The 20,756-nt window shown below is 45.3% G+C and overlaps 3 protein-coding genes across 6 annotated transcripts in view; 1 reads left to right on the top strand and 2 right to left on the bottom strand.

The window, feature by feature from the left end:
* Positions 1-1,757, top strand: part of LOC135907456 (solute carrier family 25 member 16-like) — a 37,934-nt gene extending 36,177 nt beyond the window's left edge. The window contains exon 9 of the mRNA XM_065439150.1: positions 540-1,757. Coding sequence (XP_065295222.1) covers positions 540-714 — 175 coding nt within the window. The 3' untranslated portion in view covers positions 715-1,757. The remainder of the gene's footprint in view (positions 1-539) is intronic.
* A 6,673-nt stretch (positions 1,758-8,430) lies between these two features.
* Positions 8,431-8,926, bottom strand: LOC135907455 (histone H2B-like). Its single transcript, XM_070522913.1, has one exon. The coding sequence runs from the start codon at positions 8,909-8,911 to the stop codon at positions 8,537-8,539; it is 375 nt and encodes a 124-aa protein (XP_070379014.1). The 5' UTR covers positions 8,912-8,926; the 3' UTR covers positions 8,431-8,536.
* A 5,819-nt stretch (positions 8,927-14,745) lies between these two features.
* The window catches only part of LOC135907454 (small ribosomal subunit protein RACK1-like), a 41,631-nt gene continuing 35,620 nt past the window's right edge, over positions 14,746-20,756 (bottom strand). The window contains exons 7-8 of one of the 4 annotated variants that reach the window (XM_065439145.1): positions 17,869-17,954; positions 14,746-14,930 (exon numbers count right to left, since the gene is read on the bottom strand). In XM_065439145.1, coding sequence (XP_065295217.1) covers positions 14,837-14,930; positions 17,869-17,954 — 180 coding nt within the window. In that variant the 3' untranslated portion in view covers positions 14,746-14,836. Of the gene's footprint in view, positions 14,931-17,011; positions 17,955-17,987; positions 18,743-18,764; positions 19,143-20,756 lie in introns of those variants that run through there. The other 3 variants (XM_065439143.2, XM_065439147.1, XM_065439146.1) reach the window with 3 other exon arrangements.

Below are 20,756 nucleotides of genomic sequence, written 5' to 3'. Positions count from 1 at the left end.
ACATTCCGCTTTCATGCAGGCATTTCTATATTGGACAAATCGGATGTTGTGTAAATGACAGCATGCACGAACACTCAAACAAAAGGTCGGTAAGCAAACAAGAGATAGCCACCTGTCACTGTGTTGCATTGAATGTAGCTGTGAACTACTTTTAAAGATTTAACTGGACAATACCACGACGAATGCAGACAACTGTCTGAAGCCTCAAACATCCAAAAAAGTTTTGATGCGTGTGCAAGTTACCCTTCTACTTCACTCCTTCCGAAGGAGATATCGTACCTATCGGAACGATTTCATTCCATATTACTTCTGCGCATGCTCTTGTTTCCTCTTTTCTTGTTCAGCAGTACGCGATATCAGCTGCTTGAAGGAATAAACGTTTGGTTGTTAGTCACTGTCATTGCTTGTCCCTTTCTTACATCCTGCTCTATTGTGCTGTTTCTTATCAAATATACAGGTGGTTCATCATGTTGCCAACATGGCTGCTCCCTCTATTTAGCATGGTCAATACAGTAAAAAAAATTTTTATTTGTGTGCAGCAAGAGCCTGTTCAGCACATTGGCATTGACCTTTCATGAGCACGGCATCTCCCGAGGATTGTACCGTGGTATGAGCGTCAACTACCTGCGTGCGATTCCCATGGTGGCCGTGTCGTTCTCTACATACGAGGTTACTAAACAGTTGCTGGGTCTGGACACAGGCCTGGACTCCTGATCACATATCTCACTCTTAATAACAGTGGTACACTTAACTGTGCCAGCCAGTCATAAGCATCAAAGTAACAGTCAGCAGCAAGTTAAGGCATAGCCAAGTCCTGGTGCTTTTGGCAAGATGCATTTGTCATACATGGGGCATCCCACTTGGCCTTGCAGAGTACAGACTGTCTGAAGTACTGGAATATGCACACGCATTTTTCTTGCAGTTCTGAAAAGTGCCACAGTGCAAGCGCACATGCGAAACTGATTGGACTTTCAGTACACCTAAAGACGAGACAACTGTAGGCCTAAGCGTGTTTTGACAAAGCCTTTACTGCGGGCCGTGCACAGAGGCCATGTAGTTCGTTTTGTGGGCACAGCTTTTGTATTGAAAACACCAGAGCCAGTTTGCTTAGAAGTCTAGTGTGTCAGCAAAACTCCACACATAATCATAACTCAACACCTCTTGGGTCTGCACAGCTTCTACTCAACTCAGCTGTGATTTAACACATAAGGCATTGAGATTCAATAAAGGTAGGTGCAGGCACTGCCAAGTAAAAGCTGTGCGACCTCAACTTTTAATTTATAAGTTATGGAATTTTCATGTCAGCATTGAAGCACGAGGCACTATTTTGCCAAGATAATGAATCTACATTCGTTGTACATTCTCTTGAATCATGACCATTTCAGCACAGCAGTGTAGATGCTGAACGAATAGGTAAACAACCTAGGAAATAAAGAAAGCACATATGGATTAGCCTGTCTATGATGCAACTCTAAGGTCGGTTCCCACAATTTGTAAGCTTGCACAGTAATATATAAACATCAGCAGACATTGTATAACTGCTTTCTATAACAGATGTGCATATTGCTGCATCCATTTCTTAAATCGTGCATATATATAACAGCCTTCAGGATTCACTTTAATGGCCGCTTGTACTGAGGCACAATGACTGTTTAACTAGTGCAGGCTATATTAACATTCTGATTGATTGCCAATGCATGATACAAGCTGCTGAACTGTTTTATACGGTACTATGCAATAAAAACTTTACACGAATATACAGTTTGTTGGCTTTCATTTCTCTGCACTGGCTCGATGGCAACAGCATTCTGCTGCCAAGCATGAGGTCGCAGGTTCAATACTTGACTGTAGCGGACACATTCTGACGGGGGCAGAATGCAGAAACGCTTGCGTACTTCAATTTAGGAGCAAGTTAAGCAACACAAAATGGTCAAAAATAATCTGGAGTCCCTGCTTTGGTGTGCCAAAACCATGTAGTGGTGAAGCTTGCCGTGGAGGTAGTTTCAAAGAACTTCTTACTGGGCATGTTGGTGCATTGCTTTCAAGAACCAAATTGAGCATTAAAGAAAAGACCACAGGAAAAGGAGACTTTCTGTCTCTGTCGACTTTTCCTGTGGTCTTTTTTTGAATGCGCAACTTGGTTCTTCTTGCCGTGGAGGCGACCAATTGCTACATGGCAGACAATTGCCATTATTAACAAGCCTCAATGCCCACACTTAGTGCCAAAAACTGCGCAAGATATTAAATGCTTGCTTCCTCTTCCGCTACAGACCCAAAGCAAGGTAAATGGGCTTCCATGGAACCTTTGCTACCAGGCACATCTGTTCAAAACACGGTCATTCGTTGAAGATGAAGTGGTGACTTTCCCTTTGAAACGGGTGGGAACACGATTATGCCACTGCCGAAAATTAGCACCAGCAGCAAAGTAAAATAGACTTCTGATTACAGCATTATTAGGTGTGTGTTTCTGGTTCAGCTTTGCACCACCAGGTGGCTGCATTGTGCAAGCAGTTCACATTTGCGCCTCCACTTATCGGGTAGAACGGCCATTCTAATGGCATTTACTGTATACCAAACACCCCAATGACTGACACAAAAGATTCAGTTTTATTTCAGCATGACCAAACATGTCGTCCAACACAAGGATCTCATCTTCATTACTCAATGCCTTCCTATGAGGGTAACTGGTAGTCGTCTTTTGTACCGCATCAGGAGACTTTCATAAGCCGTTTAGTACTGTCAAAACAAAGTCGTGCAACAATTTGCCCGTTTTGTTAAAATACAGAACAAGTTCACAAGTGTGAAAAGATACAGTAAGTATGCAGTACACAAATCAATTTCGAATATTGTGGTTGTGTTGCAGGGTTGGTATACACAAAGCCCCTTTACATACTCAATATGTGCATATTGCTAGTTCAGTTAAGCAAGATTACAGTTAAAGGGACACTAAGGAAAAACAATGCATCAGTTTAGAGTGGTGAAGTATTTAAAAACCCAATTTTCTTGCATACGACGAGAAAGGGTTGGTTGTTAACGGAGAAAATGAAAGCCAAACATCATTTTCTTATATTCTGCGTCTGTACACGAGTGTGACTTCAGGGATTTCAATGTACAATAGAACCTTGTCTATATGTTCCTGTTACGTTTTCCCAGCCTTACACACTGAAGTGGTGCACCACTGCCACGGCACCTACATCGGCCTCGCCACTAAAAACAAAACACTTTGCAGAAGGACCGTTCTCGCCATGTTCGGATCATTGCTGATCGTGGCATGATTCAGAAAGTCAAAAGCCAAGAGGAAGTGGATGAAGGCATAAAGGCACCACACTCGCATGCATGGACGCTGTGTCGTGACCTTCAATAGTTACGTACACAGCTGCATGAAATGGTGTTCAGTGCTTAAAAAGAGGTTGCAAGATTTGACACGCCAGATGAGAATTACAAGCTTCATTTAATGCTAGTCATGGCTACAACCGTTAAAAAAAAAAGTGTTTAATGTCTAACCCTTCAGGCAGTAATATAACGAGCTGTTAATGTTTTCCTGGATCGTACAATTTGTTTCCGTGGTCCCATAAAGAACGCATGAATGGGGTTCTACTGTATTTTCCTTGTGTGGACTGTTTCACACAAAAAAAGTAATTAAAATTTGCTTCGTCAGGTCGTTGGTTCCTTTTCAATGCAATGTAGTCTCTTACCGATAAAGAATTTTAACGAGACCAGAGTACATGCTTTCACAATTTGTTAGGTTATGTCAAGCTGATGCAGTAACTGCATCATGTTTTCACGCTTTTTCTGGCTTACTAAGCTTCCTCTTACCTAAGTGGCCAATCTAATATTGCAGAATAATTAATACATACTATAAATTCCTTTAGTACTCCTTACATATAAGGCCACTTATGTTTAAGGGTGGTTGCCTTCTGTACAATGCCATAATGAGAAAATGCTCAAGCCCTTCGTCCAAGCTACAAGCAGCAAAACTACCACATAGAAAATCAGAAGCAGGGTGTCTACCAAGTTGACATTTGCAAATTCCCCAAGTTTTTTTCAGGTTTTCCGTGAGCGCCGTTGCGAAATTCCCTAAATGAGCCAGAACTTTGTTTTATGCAAAGACGGGTTGACATCATGTTGCCCGATGCCGTCACTCTCTAGTAAGCATGTTGAAACAAAAAATGATTTAATCCAGTTTCAACAGTAAGGAGTAATATTGATTTTATTCAAAAAGAAAACAGAAGGAAGGTGATAGTAAAATGCAAAGCGGAAAAATGGTAAAACCCATTCCGAATTGAGTCGAACATTTTCAAATACGCATGAAAAGGAGATGCATACAGAAGTAAATACTGTTGCGTGTGGAAAGACACAGACAGAAGAGGCTATTTACAGGCTATTTACACTGGAGCCAGGCAGCCAGGCCGACACTCGCAATGGTGGTTGCTGGTGGATCGGGAGGCGTCGTGGAGAAAGCTGGCGAACAGGTGGCCTCGAGTTCGCGGCGAACAATACGGGTGACGTCGTCACAGGTGGTGGTCTGACGTGGTCGACCCACACATGTCGATGTAGCAGCAGTGTTGGGTAGCCGCATGATGTGGTGTGTGATACGGCGGCTCTTAGCTTGTTCAAGGCGACGGCATTCTTTGATGATGGCATCGATAGTCGAGACGTTGCCGAAAACAAGCAAATTGAAAGCGTCGTCGGCGATGCCTTTTAGAATATGTGACACTTTATCGGCTTCGGACATAGCATCGTCAGCTTTGCGGCATAGAGCTAAAACATCGAGGATGTAGGAAACGTATGGCTCTGTAGATGACTGAATACGAGACGCAAGAGCCTTTCTCGCGGCAGCCTTGCGCCCAATGGGGTCGCCGAACAGTTCCCGTAGCTTCTCTTTGAAATTGTCCCAACTGGTTATCTCGTCGTCATGCGTTTGGTGCCACATGCGTGGGGTACCGCCGAGATAAAAGATGACATTGGCGGGCATAATCGTTGGGTCCCACCTGTTACTAGCACTGGCGTGTTCATAGAGTTTGATCCAGTCATCAACATCCTGGCCTTCCAGGCCAGAGACTACACCTCGGTCGCGATGTGGGGCGACCGTGATGATTGGAGCAGTGGGACAAGCCGAAGCCGTTGCAGAGTTGGGCGCTTCACCGGGAGGCATGGTGACAAGCTCGGTGTGCCGACCACTTCCGAGTTCCGTAGTGAGGACGGGGATCGCTGACCTCCACCAGAATGTTGCGTGTGGAAAAAGACAGACAGAAGAGGCTATTTACACTGGAGCCAGGCAGCCAGGCCGACACTTGCTCGCGCCAAGCGCACCGACCAACTTCGTCATTCTCACGGCGGCTCGTTTCTTGAGCATCACTCGATGATATCATAATAATATTTTCAAATATAAGCTATTTTTATCAACTGATAGCAATCTCATCTGTATGAGGCCTGAACTTTGTCACAACTAAGATTCTCTCACAGCAGCTGGGAAGTCAACCTCAACTGTCTTGACATATTCTCAGCCCGTACACAACATCTCAGAGTTGGGTTTCACTGCTCTAAAGAGTTTATTTTGGTTTGAATGCGGGACACCTGCATCTCGGCGTCAGCCAACACGATTTCTTTTAGCTCAAGCTCCTTCAAAGAGGTGTCGGCACACTTCCTTTCTCGTTAATTCCTCAGTGTGTCGGTCCTTTCTGTTCTCATCCTCCTTCCACCATGTGTTCGCCCCATGGATCATTTGAAGCATCCTCTTGGTCAGTCGTACAGTAAACGTCCGATTTTTCGGACTCCCTAGGGGCTGCGAAAACATCCGAAAAAAATGAAGCATGTCTTTAACTGGCCTCAACTCTTTTGTTACCACATATATTAAAATTGATCACCGGTGATCGATATGTTAGATCGCTGATTTCAACATGTTGGAGCCATTTCATAGTGTTAGATACGGGACCTTTTTCTGAGCCCCCTTCGAGTACCCCAGACCACATCGAATCGCACCACAGCTAATTGAGAAGCGCAGAAGCGCGGATGCCACATTCCAGAGGCACGCATGTGCAAACAAGTTGAAGGCCCCCACTTCGTACGCCGCCGGTGGAGCTATTCAATGCTTGACTCTTCCAGAAAGCGAAGGGATAGCCCGGCACTGTTGCAAGTAAAGTGGGTCCCGAAGCAAGACGGCTGTGATGTACCGGGAAGGCCTGGCAGCGTAGCCCCCATACGCCCATTGTGCCAACGCGTTGCAAGCCAGCGAGGCAAGACCGCAGGGAGCAGTAAGGCAGCGTGAAATTCTGCCCGCCTTGGTCCGCCGTCGCCCCACCTGGCTATTGTGACAGCGCGTAAGTCAGCAAGGCAAGACCGCAGGGGGACCAAGCGGCAACTCTCTTCGCCAGGTAAGACACCATCGCACGGGCGCCTACCATTGGCCGAAAATGGCGTCACCTGAGCGGGCTCTCCCATTGGCCGAACGTAACGTGTGTTCGCGACACCGAAGGGCTTAAAAGATGCAGACCGGGAGCAGCAGAAGAGCATTCCTGGAGCATTCCCTGATTCTTCTCCCTCGAACTTCTTGCGACAGGCCGCAGCGTCCGAGTTGCTGCCGGCCCGTAATGACTCTACGACTGTTAATTGACATCTCACTGTAAATAATGTAAATAAACCTCCCAAGTTTCTTCATCTCGAAGTCATCCTCGACTCCTACAATATCCACTTAAGGCCATTTAGTAGTACAGGCACTGAACTTTGAGAACCAGTTAAAATTTTCGCTCTCTGGTGATGTTGTGATCTTTGATGGACCTTTTTGCGAATGAATGTGCCTATGTTGTAGTGGAAAGAGCCATAGCCATCACCTTCTGCTGCGCTTGAGAAAAAGTCATGTCGCTCAGGATTCCACTGCACTAGTATGAAAATTTTGTGATCAAATGACTCCCAGTAAGTCAAGAATTAAATTATATCGCCGGCTTTGCCGTCCGACAGTGCTGAGCGGTGATAATAAACCGAAAATGACGCCAGCTGTTCACTAGTGAGCTTTGGTTTGGAGTCCGAGTCGTTTTATTCCACCAAAGTGTATTTCTGATGGTCCGCCGCATGTCTAACATGTGGACCTGGCCTTTTCAATCAGTTTCCAAGAGTATCGGTTTCACTTGTCCAGTAAAAGTCAGGCAAGGGGCACTGCCGGTGTCACTGCGCAGTTATTGAAAGTGGCTCCCATGTCATCCCTCGCGGCTGCATCGCGAGAAAAGCGTCGTGCTCAAACTATGCTGCACCCACACTTCAATTTAGTAATGAGGACTCCAGTTATGATTCCAAAGATGACAGCAAAGCAGATTCAAGCTCTGACGGCGACAATGTTTTGAGTCAGCAAGGGACATATGCAACCGTTCACCGGCGAGTTTCCATTATGGCCTTGAGCGGTTTCCTTCCTTGTACGCACTTATCTGCCGTCTTTTCGCACGACCTGAGAGCTCTCCCGATTATCTTCAGGGTGTATAATTTGCTTGGTTATAATGTGCTGCCATTGGCAGCAAAGAAATTTCCGTTCATGCCACGAAGGCCACCCGTAGCACATCTCAGCCCAGCACTGCGGATCAGTGCAAGACAGTTTGCAACGGTGTGGGATTTCCTCCTACTCTTCTTCTCTGCAGAAGTGATAAAGACTATCTGCAAAAATGCAAACAGATGTGCTTGGATGCATAATCTTGTAGTTGCCCAGCTACGCTGAGAGTGGTTGGTCTTGGAAGAGGTGCATGACTCTAGACGAACTGGTGAAGTGTGTTCCCTGGACTTCTCATCGGACCATCCTCAGATGCCGAAAAGACGGAACTGCAAAATGTGTTACGAGGGCCACAAAGATGAACAAATTCCAGACATTTTGCAGGAAAAGTGCACGTATGCTTCACAAAATCCAGGAACTGCTTCACCGCATGGCATGAGCGATGAACTGGTCTTTGTTTCTTTTTTGTATCCAAGGAACGGCAGTGTACTGAGCATTCATTTTTTCAGACACTATTCCCGGGTTATTTATTTTTGAAATGCGTATTCGGAATTACCTTTGATATTATTGTTTTAGCAGATATCGTTTCTTTATTGTTGTTTTTATCATCTGGCAGCAAAAATGGCGCTTTCTAGAATTTTTGTTATACCTAAAAAAATTTTGTTTGGCAACGCACGTTTTTGAAAGGAGAATTTCATTATGCACAACATGCTATGCTGCAATGTGTGCTGGAATATAATTTGTTGTGGTAAATATTTTTTTTTTTTCCGAGACCTATAAAAAGCTAGTTTTTTTTTTTACCTGTCCAATTTTGTTTTATTCACTCATCACCACACTCAGAAGTACAGGACAGTATTCACACAGGCTGGAGGCTAAAACTGGCAGATGACATGCGAAATGCACTGAACCCCAGAGGTGCGGCTTGTGAAGGTTAAATGCACGTCAAGAAAAAAAAGTTCACGTAAAGTGGAAATAGCACAGCACTCCATGGGCTTTGGTGATGAACGCGTGGTCTGACACGCTGCACGGTGAACAGATGAAGAAAATAAATAGTCTGCAACTTCACTTCGAGGATGTGTACTTCGTGACAGCCTTCGTGCCTTCCGAGACCGCGTGCTTGGCGAGTTCTCCAGGTAGCAACAGGCGCACTGCGGTCTGTACTTCGCGGCTGGTGATGGTGGAGCGCTTGTTGTAGTGCGCCAGCCAAGACGCTTCAACAGCGATGCGTTCGAAGATGTCGTTGACAAAGTTGTTGATGATCGACATCACCTTGCTGGAGATGCCGGTGTCAGGGTGCACCTGCTCGAGTACCTTGTAAATGTAGATGCTGAAGCTCTCCTCCTTCCTGCGCTTCTTTTTCTTCTTGTCAGTAGTGCGGACTGCTTTCTGTGCCTTTCCAGCCTTCTTAATAGCTTTACCTCTTGGCTGGGGTGGCATCTTGACTGTCACAGACACGTGCAGCAACTCGAACAATAGGCGCTCTGTCTCGCAGTAATGAAAGAGTTCAGAGCTCAAATTGCCACAGGCATGTCCGAAGAAGCTCAGAAGGCCTGCCAGTACACTTATTAGGCATATCGGTGCTCGTACTGTGACAGGAGACAGAGGTGCACAGGTGTATAATTAAGAAATACATACTGTGTCACAAGAAAATTGCCCTGTCCCATGCTTGTTATGCTTCACCGCGTAACATTTCTGTATTGAGGCGACGCTAACTTTTGGAGACTGGCATTACGCAACGCGCTGTGCTTTGCGAGCTTGGAAGCCAATCACGAGGATTACAAAGGCGGCGTTGGTGCCATTGCTGACAGTGGTGAATTCTTTCAATGAAAAACATGGCACCGCATGGCAAAAAGCTAGCGAACGTAGAAGCAGCTAGGCCTAACGTTGTGCAGTGGTGGCTATGGCTGCCAATGGATCTGTGCGCGAGAGCACCAGTTCGAGGCGGCGAGATAATCAAAATTGCGGCGGCGGTGGCTTTGATTAATGCCGTTTCAGAACTGCAGTCAGAGCACTATACATTGACTCTATGGAGTATGTGGTGGTGCCGCGAAGCCATGCGAATTATTGCGCATGTCCAAAAAAATCCTCGATTCCTCTGTTACTGGAGCCAGAATTAACAAGACTTTCATTCTCTTTCAATAAGATTACAGCTAATTTTTCGTGATAGAAGCACAAATTCCCTGAGTTTTCCCGGTTGGTAGACACCCTGCAGAAGACACTTAAGGGTCAAAGCATGCATGCAGCAAGCGCTGATGGTGTTGCCTCAAAAGGTCTGCAACTGGAAACAGGCAGCACACTTGCATGTTTCACCTTCCATCACACTGCATCGTACAGTCAGGAATAGGTCTGTCTGACCTGGAATAAAGTCTTAATTTCATCGCTCTCTCTCTCACAAAAACATGCGAAACATGTGATTTTGCTATGTGGCTGTTTGTTTCACACCACCCTTTCTGCGCAATTCTATCCCTGAAAGAGGTCAAGTAACAGGGGAGGGACAGTCGGACACATTCTGATTGTTTCCTACTGGAACCAGGAATAAATCCAGTGCCTTTTGCAAAGCTGTTGCTGAGGCCAAACTATCACGAGTGCAGCAATATTGCGAGTTGAAGAAGTTTCATCATCATTTTAAAAAATTTGATTTTTACATGCCAAAACCACAATCTGAATACAGGGTTCATAGCCACCGTGAAGGAAAAATTCAAGTGTTTTTAAGGACTTTCAAGGCCCTAAGAAAGACTTTTCAAAGACTTGAAACAAGACTTTTTGAGATCATAGAAAAAGACCACAACATGCTTTACAGCAAGGAAGCACATCTTTTACTGCACACAAGCAAAAGTAGGCACATTTTCCACAATCAATAGCTAACTAAAGTTTTCACAGCTTTTATGAGCTCACTTTTTGTTTATTGTTGGTCTCGCTGCATTTTTTTTCTGCAGGTGTCAACATTCCTTTTGCCGGTTTGCTTAAACTAATTAATTTCACAATCTAGACGCATTGGACACACCCATAAAGAGAGGCCCATTCTCAAATAGTGGACTCACGATTAGGTTCCTGAAGCTTTCCCTTCAACTTGTTATCCATTTCTGCAAGCTCCAGTTATTTCTTTTGACGTTTTTCTCAAACTGTTGGACTTCACAATGAAGGTCATGTCGCTTGTAGCTTCTGCCTGCTCAGCGTAGTTGTCAGCACAAGCAGTTAAATCGGCAATTGTTGCCTCCAGCATCCTCCTCTTCATCTTCATGCCATGTATTTCTTCTTCAACGTGGCTTCTCTTTGATGCCTTTGACTGCTCGATCGCTTCTATTTTTTTTACCCTTCAAGTAAGCTCGATAGCGGTTGTGTGCGGCCAAGACAGATCTACGCAACTCCTTCGTTATTACAATGTTCAGGATGCTACCAGCCTTGCCTACTGCATTGTAAATGATTCGCTGCGACACATATAAGATCTCCTTCAGGTTTTCGACAGAGACCTGGCGGTTCATGCTGAAGCCCCTTTCAACAGTTGCCTGCCCTTGGCTCAAGACGAGCAGCAGTCAGACAACTTTCCAGAAGTGCTTATAGGATGAGTCAACCGTCAACAGCTCAAAGTAGAACTCGTCTAGGCTAAATGAGCGTTTGTCAAACTGCCGCAGGTTTTTCTTCTCTTGCATAAGTTCTGCGTATTCGCCTAGGACAGAATCACGCTCATGCTCACCCAATCGTCTAACTGCAGTGAGCGCGTCTAATACTTTCCTGAAGCCTGTGAGGCACTCATCTGGCTTTGAGGTCATTTGGCGAGGGTCTAACGAAGACAGCCTCTTAACTAGATGGTAAGCCAGCGGGCTCTTTTGCAGAATTTTCTTGGTAGTACTGATAAGGAACTGTCTACATTCCATCCTGAAGGCGAATACGTCCTTGGCGCTCACCTTCGCGGCTTTGACCATTTCTTCAGCTGCATGCCCAATGTCAACTTTCTCCGAGGATACATGTTTATTTGGGTTTACAAGATCCATTTTGAGCAAGCCGACAATTCCCGTGGAAGCTGGCAGCACTGAGCACTTCATGAATCTCATGAGAAGTTTCCTCACGAGACACTCCACATCTCTTTTTAAAAAGAACATCAGTCCTTTGTCCATTTGGTATTCCGTGAGGAATGGTTTCAGAATCATCGCGATGCCGAGAGCAAAGTTCAGTTTGGCCAACAGCAGTGGGTCCTGGCAAAATTCGCAGAGCTGTGTGAATGACGCACACTTTGGCAAGTTCACCTCGTTCTTTTTGCACATTCCACGTACCTTTTCATATCACCCCACAGCGCAATGGCATGTTCGATCACAACATTTTCTACCCAGCGATGAGCAACAAAGTTCAGAGGAAATGTCATTTGGCCTGTCACAGTAGAGAAGTCTTCCCTTAGTGCTGGCGCATCATGAAAAATGGCACCGAAGCTTGAAAGAAGATTCTCTATGCCCCACTTGCTGGCAACAACAGCCACCCTGTAAGCATTATGTATTGTATGTAGACCAGTCCGCAAGTGCCCAGGTCCAAACACTGAACTTGATGGTTCTGCTGTAAGTATTCCTGCATTTCCCAAAAACACTTTAGGGTCACATTGGGGCCATCCATAGACAGCTGGACAGCTTTCACTAGCGGCAAACCTGCCAAGGCAGTCAGAAGTTTCTCCTGAAGGTCTTCGGCAGTCGAATGTCCCATGAACACCGACGTATAATATCTCGTGGTTACATGCTCGGGCATTGTGCTCTAGTACCGCAAATGGATGTCCATCTGTTTTCTCTGCAGGCAGTCGTTCAAAGACTCATCAAACAGAACGGTGAAGCCATCAGATCGCTCTAATTCACGTTGTGGGCACGAGAGAAAAAATGGTCTCAGACCATGGCACACTGCGTATGCAATTTTCTTTCACTGCAGGAAAATGCCTTAGCGATTTCGCTATCCGGGAACATTTTCTTGAATTCCACTGTGTGTGATGATGAGTTGTAGGAATAGTGTGATGTTACCATTTTCAGAGTCCACAGTATCTTCGCGTCAGGCACGCACTCATGCGCTTTGCACAGGCTGCTCACATCCGACAACGTTGATGGAGCTCGCTCGATGCGTTGCTCACAAGCAATTGCCGTCAAGTAGCACTGCATGGTACTATGCGCCGTAGTCGCTTTCGTGTTCGCAATGCGTTTTGCGCTCTTCACATGACTTTTGAGGGCCGACTCACCTATTGATGATACATAGAAGGTTTTCCCACGTCTTGCACTTTGCCCGATGCGAGTTTGATGTATCCGGAGAAATCCACTCCCTATAAGCAGCACTGTTGCCAACTCACCCATTGATGATACATCAAAGGTTTTCCCGCATGTCTTGCACTTTGCCCGATGCGAGTTTGATGTATCCGGAGAAATCCACTCCCTATAAGCAGCACTGTTGCCAACTCACCCATTGATGATACATCGAAGGTTTTCCCGCATGTCTTGCACTTTGCCCGATGCGAGTTTGATGTATCCGGAGAAATCCACTCCCTATAAGCAGCACTGTTTAACCATGACTGCTGGAAATTGCACTTTCCTGGCATATTGTGGCTACGAAAGATGCGACAGCGATTATTCGCACACCATGCTTTCCCACAACGAAGGTAGGCTTAGCTGCAGTCGTTGCCACCACTGTAACCACGCTACTATGGTGGCTAGAGAGCGGTAGTGTGACAGGCGCCTTATCCGTGCCATGAAGCAGAAGCGCGCGGAACGTGGTGAAAATTTAGCCACTGCTAGGGGCACTGCTGTGTTCAAAGGTGCCACGCTTGCGACGGCTGAACACTGCAGGAGTTGAGGAGGACCTCGGGATGAAAAACTTGAGGTTTATTTACATTATTTACAGTGAGACGACCAAGAAATTAACAGTCACAGAAGTCATTACGGGCCGGCAGCAACTCAGACGCTGTGCCCGTGGCAAGAAGCTCGAAAGAGATGAATCAAGGAATGTTCTAGGAATGCTCCCTTGCTGCTCCTGGTCTCTGGCTTTTAAACCCTTCGGTGTCTCGAAGTCACGTCGCGTTCGGCCAATCGGCAAGCCCGCTCAGGTGACGCCATTTTCTGCCAATTGGCGAGCCCGCTCAGGTGTCGTCATTTTCGGCCAATGGTAGGAGCCCGTGCGATTGTGTCACACCCGGCGGAGAGGGTCGCTCCTTGGGCCCCAATTGTCCGAGGACTTACTTCTCTCTGCGGTATTGCCTTCCCGGCTTGAAATGCGCCGTCACAATAGGTGGATGGGGGCGATGCTGTCAGGGTTTCACGGTGCATTACAGCCGTCTTGCCTCGGGACCCACTTTACCTGGAACAGTGCCAGGCTCTCGCTTCACTTTCGAGAAGAGTTAAGCAGTGAATAGCTCCGCCTGCGGCACACGAGGTGGGGGACGCCAACTAGTTTGCACGTGCTGCGCCTCGGGAATGTGGTATACGTGCTTCTGCGCTCCTTAATTAGCTGTGGCGCGATTCGATGTGGTCTGGTGAACTCGAAGGAGGCTCAGGAAAAGGTCCCGTATCTAACACCACTGACTAGGCTTCGCCGGCTGCGTTGACACTTTGCTATCGCCTCTGTCGTCCGTGAAATTTGTCTGCAGTGTTTGGTCGTCGGTTTGCCACACGAGGAATGGACTCTTCAGATTCAGACTGTTGGATGTAGCGAACCATGCTGTAGTCGCTCAAGTATGTGCTTTGTACCTGGATGCAAAGGCGGGTATCTATCTTGCTCGCAAAAGCTTTGTGTTTAAAGCCCCAAATGATCTCTTGCAAAGGGAGCAATGGGCCCGAAATATTAAACGGGCTGACAAAAAGCTTACCAACGACAGCATGGTTTGTGAACAGCACTTCAATGAAAGATTCATCGAAAGGACCTACCGGCACACAATCAATGGTGAGGTTGTGGAAATGCCTTGCGATCATCCGCATCTGAAAGAAGACGCCGTGCCTACTGTGTTCCCTGATGCACCTAAGTATTTCACAAAGAAAGCTCCGATAAAAAGGAAAGAGAGAAATATACGTGAGCAGCATGGACCTGCTGCAAAATGGCTAAAGCTGAATGCAATCAACAGGCAAGATGCCCAGTAAGAAGACGTCGCAGCACACATGCAGCTATGCCAGGAGCCAGATATCATCGCCTCAGATATACAGCACGCCTGGCAACTTGAGCGTTTGTGTCATAATTTCTGCCTACCTGATGCAACATAGAATACGGTAACATTTCTAAGTGAATGTTACAGTGTGCTCTTCGGAGTCTGTGAGCTCGAGAGCGAGCAGGTTGACCACATCTTGCTGCCCAAGTTAGTGAAATTCAAGTCAGAAAGCAACCAACCGGAATTGTTGTGTTGCTCTGTATTCCTCAGTGGCCAACTGCGCTCACGGTGCACTGTTTCTTCGCCGGAGGAAGCACAGTCAGTGCTCCACAGCACGCATGCACTTGTATTGTGTGGAAGCTGCGGCATGAAACCAGAGAAGCAAGGAAGAGATATATATAATTTGCTGGGTGTTACTTTTCCATCAAGTGCACTTATGTATCTGAAAGTAACGGCCCCTGCATTCATGGCAAATAGTTGAGAAAGCTGCTGCAGAATAAATTTTCACGATAGCGACGGAATGGGGGAATATCCAAATGTCTGAAAAAGCATGCTAACTTACGCCGCAGCTTGCGTACTGCTCAGAAAAAACTGCTGAATGCAGAACAGGATCTAGCAGCAATGCGTCAGGCAAATCAACAAATTGCTGATGAGGTGCAATGAGGTGAAGCAAATGAGTCGACTGATATCTGTAATGACGTCCAGGTGCCCGCGAGATTGGCTTAGATCATCATCAGACAGAGTTGCTGAGCTCGAGGCCTTCCTTGTATTTTTAGACTACTGGGAAGAAGCAGCAAAAGAAGTCGGTGGCTGGTTTGTGAGTAAAAGCTGTGCCAAAGGGCTACGTGTCACTATATGTAGCACGCTCTCACTTCTAAGCTACTTAATATCACTCGGCTTTAGGTACATGTTAACATCCTGGCTTAGCCAGGACAAGTTGGAAAACGTTTTTGGGATAATCAAGCAATATTTCGGTACCAACGACCATCCAAATCCTGGACAGTTTCTTGTCACTATGAATTGCTTGGGTTTTTATAACCTTGCTAGACCACTGAAGAATGGAAACTCTCCAGCAAATCTTGTAAACGCTGTCCCTGATGCCTCGTCACCAACCACTAGTGATGCCATTTTCAGCATATGAGACATCATTGAAGATATGTTAGAAATTGGAGATCTTGATGGGGCTACGTCTGCACTGCAGTGTCTGAGCACTGACCACAGGGGTTACGTAATAGAGAAAAGCAATAGCCGTCTTATTTTTACATTGCTGGCTATGTTGCAAGAAAGGTCAACAAATGCAGCTGCTGCAATGAGTGCATTTCTATCCTTGCCAGGAAGACACAAGAAGCCGGAGTGAAACCAGTGAACTAGTCTACCACTTTGACAAAGGAGGACTGCGGTATCCTTATGACAATATGGCCATACTGGTAAAGACCCTAGAGGATGCGTTTACTTTTTTTTTTTTCTGCTGAAAAACTGCATTCCTTCAGCATCCATGATTTCATGCAGTTCTTAGCAGGCATCAAACTGGGTCGAGCTGGCTGTGATGTTCACAGCAAAGAATTGACTGCAAAAATAGTGCGGTTTTATATACTCACACGTATGCACTTCTTGACAAAGGCTTTAAATAAGGACAGCACTGCCCAAAGGGAGCGACTGAAGCATTTGAAGTTGAGGAGGTGCAGGTAATTTGACTACCCCCGAATGTGATGAAAAAATGTGAAAGAAATGTGTGATGAATAAATGTGTTTTTCAACTTCCCTCACATGTATTGGGTGTGCATATAAAGTGGAGTATACAGTATAAAGGACAGAAAGAGTTTAAAAAAATAATAAATAAAGATGTTCAGTGCAACAGAGCCCTGACTATAGCACTGCCATTTCTACACTAAAATATAAGCTCTCTAACGAAAAGGAAAAAAGAAAATTAAATTTAAATGATTTCAACACTGAACAAAACCTTTGAAATAAACACGCTACATGCGAACCATTGCTTCTTGTAAGATAGAACATTAAGCAGTTTACACTCCAAACAAGGCTCAGAGAAAAAAACACTCAAGACACAGTTTGACTATGCGCTCACGTAAATGGATTAATTCAGATGAAGTTGGTGAAACATGTCAAAACTAGTCAACGCTGATAAACATTTCATTATAAACTAAACGCCGCTTGCCAGTTACGTCTATCAGAGACAGTGGTTTTTGTTTGTGCTAAGGTACCATTTAAAATTTGAAACGCATGCTTTTCAACGAACTAACAAAATGACTAGTTCATGTTCTGTTAACATCGACGTGGCGGGTAATTATTGGAAACAAGGTGAAAGTAAACACATGTGGCCCTACGCAAAACCGGCCAGCACCGCTGGCACCTGTCAATTCAATTCAATTCTTTTATTCAACATCGTCATGAGGATGTTGGGTGCATCGACAAAAAGCCAGAAGAAAGGCTTGACAGAGGTCGACGCACCCTACAATGACTTGGCAACAGTATCGCAGTGTATCATACAGCATGTGTAAAGCATTCGCAATAACAACATTGACACAAATGAAACAGTATTTGAACATTACAGGCAAAATCAAAAGCAAGCACAAAGCACTATGACATAAGTGTCAGCAGTACATAAATTAACATCAATTCACAGCGCGTTATTTAACGTCTGTGGAAGAATGTAGCTAAGCATTTGGCGACCATAATTCGTTCGCGTTTTAGGCACAAACCACGTGAAGCCAGTGCGGGTAGCATACTTAAGTTCCTTGCATTTCAAGATTGCCAGGTCTAACATGAATGTATTATTCTGTCTTATACTTGTTTTATACCGCCTTAACAGTAAATTTTCATGCAGTTGGGGAAGGGGGGTGATGACAAGTGACGCAAAGATCGGTGCGGTATGTTCAAATCTTGAAGCATTAACAATATTTCGAACAATTCTCTTCTGAAGCATGTGCAGCCATCTGATATTGGTAAATGACGTGGTGCCCCAGACCAAGATACAGTAATTAACAACTGAAAAAAACAGTGCATTGTACAGCATTTGCTTAACACACTTCGGTAGGAAATATCGCAGTCGGGACACGATACCAACAACCTTTGACAACTTGCCCCTGACCATTTCAACGTGATCGTCCCACGATAAATTTTCGTTCAAGAAAACACCCAGACTTTTGACCACGGGAACTATTTGAATGGACGACGAACCCAATTCTAAGCAGATTTGTGGAGTAGAAGCAATCTTGTTACGAGGCCTAAATAATACAGCTTTACTTTTTTCTGTGTTTATGATTAGCGAGTTCGATTCAGACCATTCATGAAGTCGGCGCAGACACTCTGTAGCTTGCTGTTCCAAGATCTCGTACATGTGCTGCTCGGAAGAACAGAGTGGTATCATCTGCGTAGATCACAAATGTTGGGATCTTACTTAAGCAGACTACGTCGTTGACATAAAGGAGGAAAAGCAGAGGTCCCAGAACACTTCCCGTCGTGCAGCCAGCGCCATCTATCGGGGCCACCATCTTTCATCACAGATTTGTGCACCCCTCTGCTCTCGCCCGTCACACTACCGCCTTCTAGCCACCATAACGCTACTGCGTTGTCGCTACAGAAACAGATTGGATTGGATGCCTTGGTTGGCTCGAGTACGTAGTTGCCAGGCGTTGCAAGAGGCATCCGCTAAAAACTGGCTGAACGAAAGCCTACTGACGAAATTCAAGTATATTTAAGGACTTCAAAATAATTAAGGGTTTTCAAGGGTTTTAAGGACTGCTACGAACCCTGTGACTATGAGGCATGCCGTAGTGAGGGATTCCGGAATAATTTGCACCACCTGGGGATCTTTAATGTACACCGAAATCGATGCAAACGAGGGTTTTCCCCTTTCACATTTTGCCCCCATCAAAATGCGGCCACCATGGCCAGGATTTGATCCTGTGACCTAGTGCTTAGCAGCCCAACTTCATAGCCACTAAGCAACCATGGCGGGTTTTTGTCTTTATCACAGAAACATGGCACAAAATAGATGAAACTGAGTTGCTTGAGTACACAGGAGTACACCAACAATTGAAAGTTTAATAAAAAGAGAGAGAGAAAAAGAAAATACCTGTGGAGATGGGTTTACACAAGGCCCGGACCCCATGTTGGGTGCCAGTTATGTGGAGATGGGTTTGCACAAGGCTCACCCTACGAGTAACGGTCAGGAAAAGATACAACACTCCTCCACTCCACAACACACAAAGGCGCTATGGCAGGGTTTGTCGATCCTCCGACACGGCAGAGTCAGATCGCCAACAAACCCAAGATACAGCACAGTGTACTTAGGGGCAAAGGCTCACCGCAACACCGATAGAGTATGCGCACCCGCCGCGCTAGGGCTAATTGGGAAGCTGTCCATCAAGCGCGAGAATGAGAAGTTGCGGGAGCAAAGGTCCCACATTACCACCTAACTGCGGGCCTGTGAGCATCTGCCACGGAGCTCGGGTGGAAAGGGCGCCTTGGAGCCGCCATTTAGAAGGCCAATCAGGGCACGTCCTGGTGATACTTGCTCGTGCGGTGATTCGACCCCGGGAGAAAGAAGCACAGTCTGCGCGGGAAATTAGCTCAGGTGCGCTAGTCGTGTCTGCCTTGTTGCCATTATGGTGCCGGCTCCCGAAGATCGAACTAAGCACAATGCATAAGCTGGGGGACGAGGCACAGGAAGGCACTTCGGTCCCCACAAACCCCAGCACCTTCTGCTACAAACTGCCACTAAGCAACCTTGCATAGGGTCAAGTGAATATTTTATCAAAAAAAGTCACTTTACAGTCGAGAAGAGAACTAAGTGGTGCATTAAAAAAACTGCTTCCCATTAATGAAATACACCTCAGCGATTGCCCTACTTGTTTTATTAATATGAACACGCAACTTCATTACAAACTGCTGACTACCACGGCTAGGAAGGTGAAAGTTATAACTTCTGGGAGAAGCTGTGCACCACACTTTACTATAATTTTTCATCTCGTGCCATATAAGGTGCCATTGAATAAGGTTAAAATGAGTAGCACTTTTATTTTTCAGTTCAAAACCAAAACAGCGACATTTCAAAAGAAAACCACATATTAAAACCACTCCTTTGACAAAAGCTTCTCACTAGTCTTGAGTACAATGTGCTTGCAAAAGAGAAGTTCCTTTAGAATAAAGCAAATACAACCATGCATGTTAACAAACTGTAGATGCTAAGGGCTATATTCTCATTCACTTTCATGGATGGTGCTTTCTTTGCTTTGATAGTTGCTAAGCCAGTGGAAGTGGATTTGACAAAAGCAATGGCACACCACCTATCATAGTTATTTTCAGCTTAGGTGCAGAAATATGTAAGCAGTCTGGCATAAGGTCAAGTGAATGTTTTATCAAGAAAGGTCACTTTACAGTCAAGAAGAGAAGTGGTGCATTAAAAAACTGCTTCCCATTAATAAAATGCACCTAAGTGATTGCCCTGCTTGTTTTATCAATATGAACATACAACTTCCTTACAATCTGTTGACTACTACTGCTAAGAAGGTGAAACCTAGAACTTCCAGGAGAAGCCATGCACCACAATTTGCTATAATTTTTCATCTCATGCCATAAAAGATGCCACGAATAGGATAACACTTGAGTAACACTTTTATTTTTCAGTTCAGAACCAAAACAGTGACATTTCAAAAGAAAACCACACATTAAAACTTTATAAAACCACTCCTTTGACAAAAGCTTCTGACTAGTCTTGAGTGCAATGTGCTTGCAAAAGAACAAGGAAGCAAATACAACCATGCATGTTAAACTGTAGATGCTAAGGGCTATACAGTCAAACCCCATTACAACGAACATTTCAGATTAAGGAACCTTCAAGAAATCACATGCCGACTGCTTATAGTTTCAATGTAAAAATATTTCACTACTACGAACTTCAGGATAACGAACATATCAGAATAACGATCGTTATTTAATTTCCGTGTCATCTTAACAACACCTCAGTACTACAAACTCATATCCTGATATGCGAGGATTCTTAGATTTCAGTGTATCCGCCACGGCAGTCGGAGCTCTAAGCTAGCAGACGAAGCAGCGCAAAGAGCGGGCGCCTTGCAACTTGCTTCCCGCAAAAACCAGAGATGGCGCGGGAGGAGAAAGATGCGGGCAGAGCATGGGGGCAGGGATTTTTTTTTTTTCCCCTTCT

This window comes from Dermacentor albipictus, chromosome 1 (assembly GCF_038994185.2).
Source record: "Dermacentor albipictus isolate Rhodes 1998 colony chromosome 1, USDA_Dalb.pri_finalv2, whole genome shotgun sequence".
In the NCBI taxonomy this organism is placed as follows: Eukaryota; Metazoa; Arthropoda; class Arachnida; order Ixodida; family Ixodidae; genus Dermacentor; species Dermacentor albipictus.
The sequence above is the reverse complement of the archived record's forward strand: the minus strand, read 5'-3'. Positions and strand labels throughout refer to the sequence as shown.

What these genes read in the sequence shown, in the direction of transcription:
- LOC135907455 (XM_070522913.1), bottom strand. Translation starts at nt 8,911, where the DNA reads ATGCCACCCCAGCCAAGAGGTAAAGCTATTAAGAAGGCTGGAAAGGCA.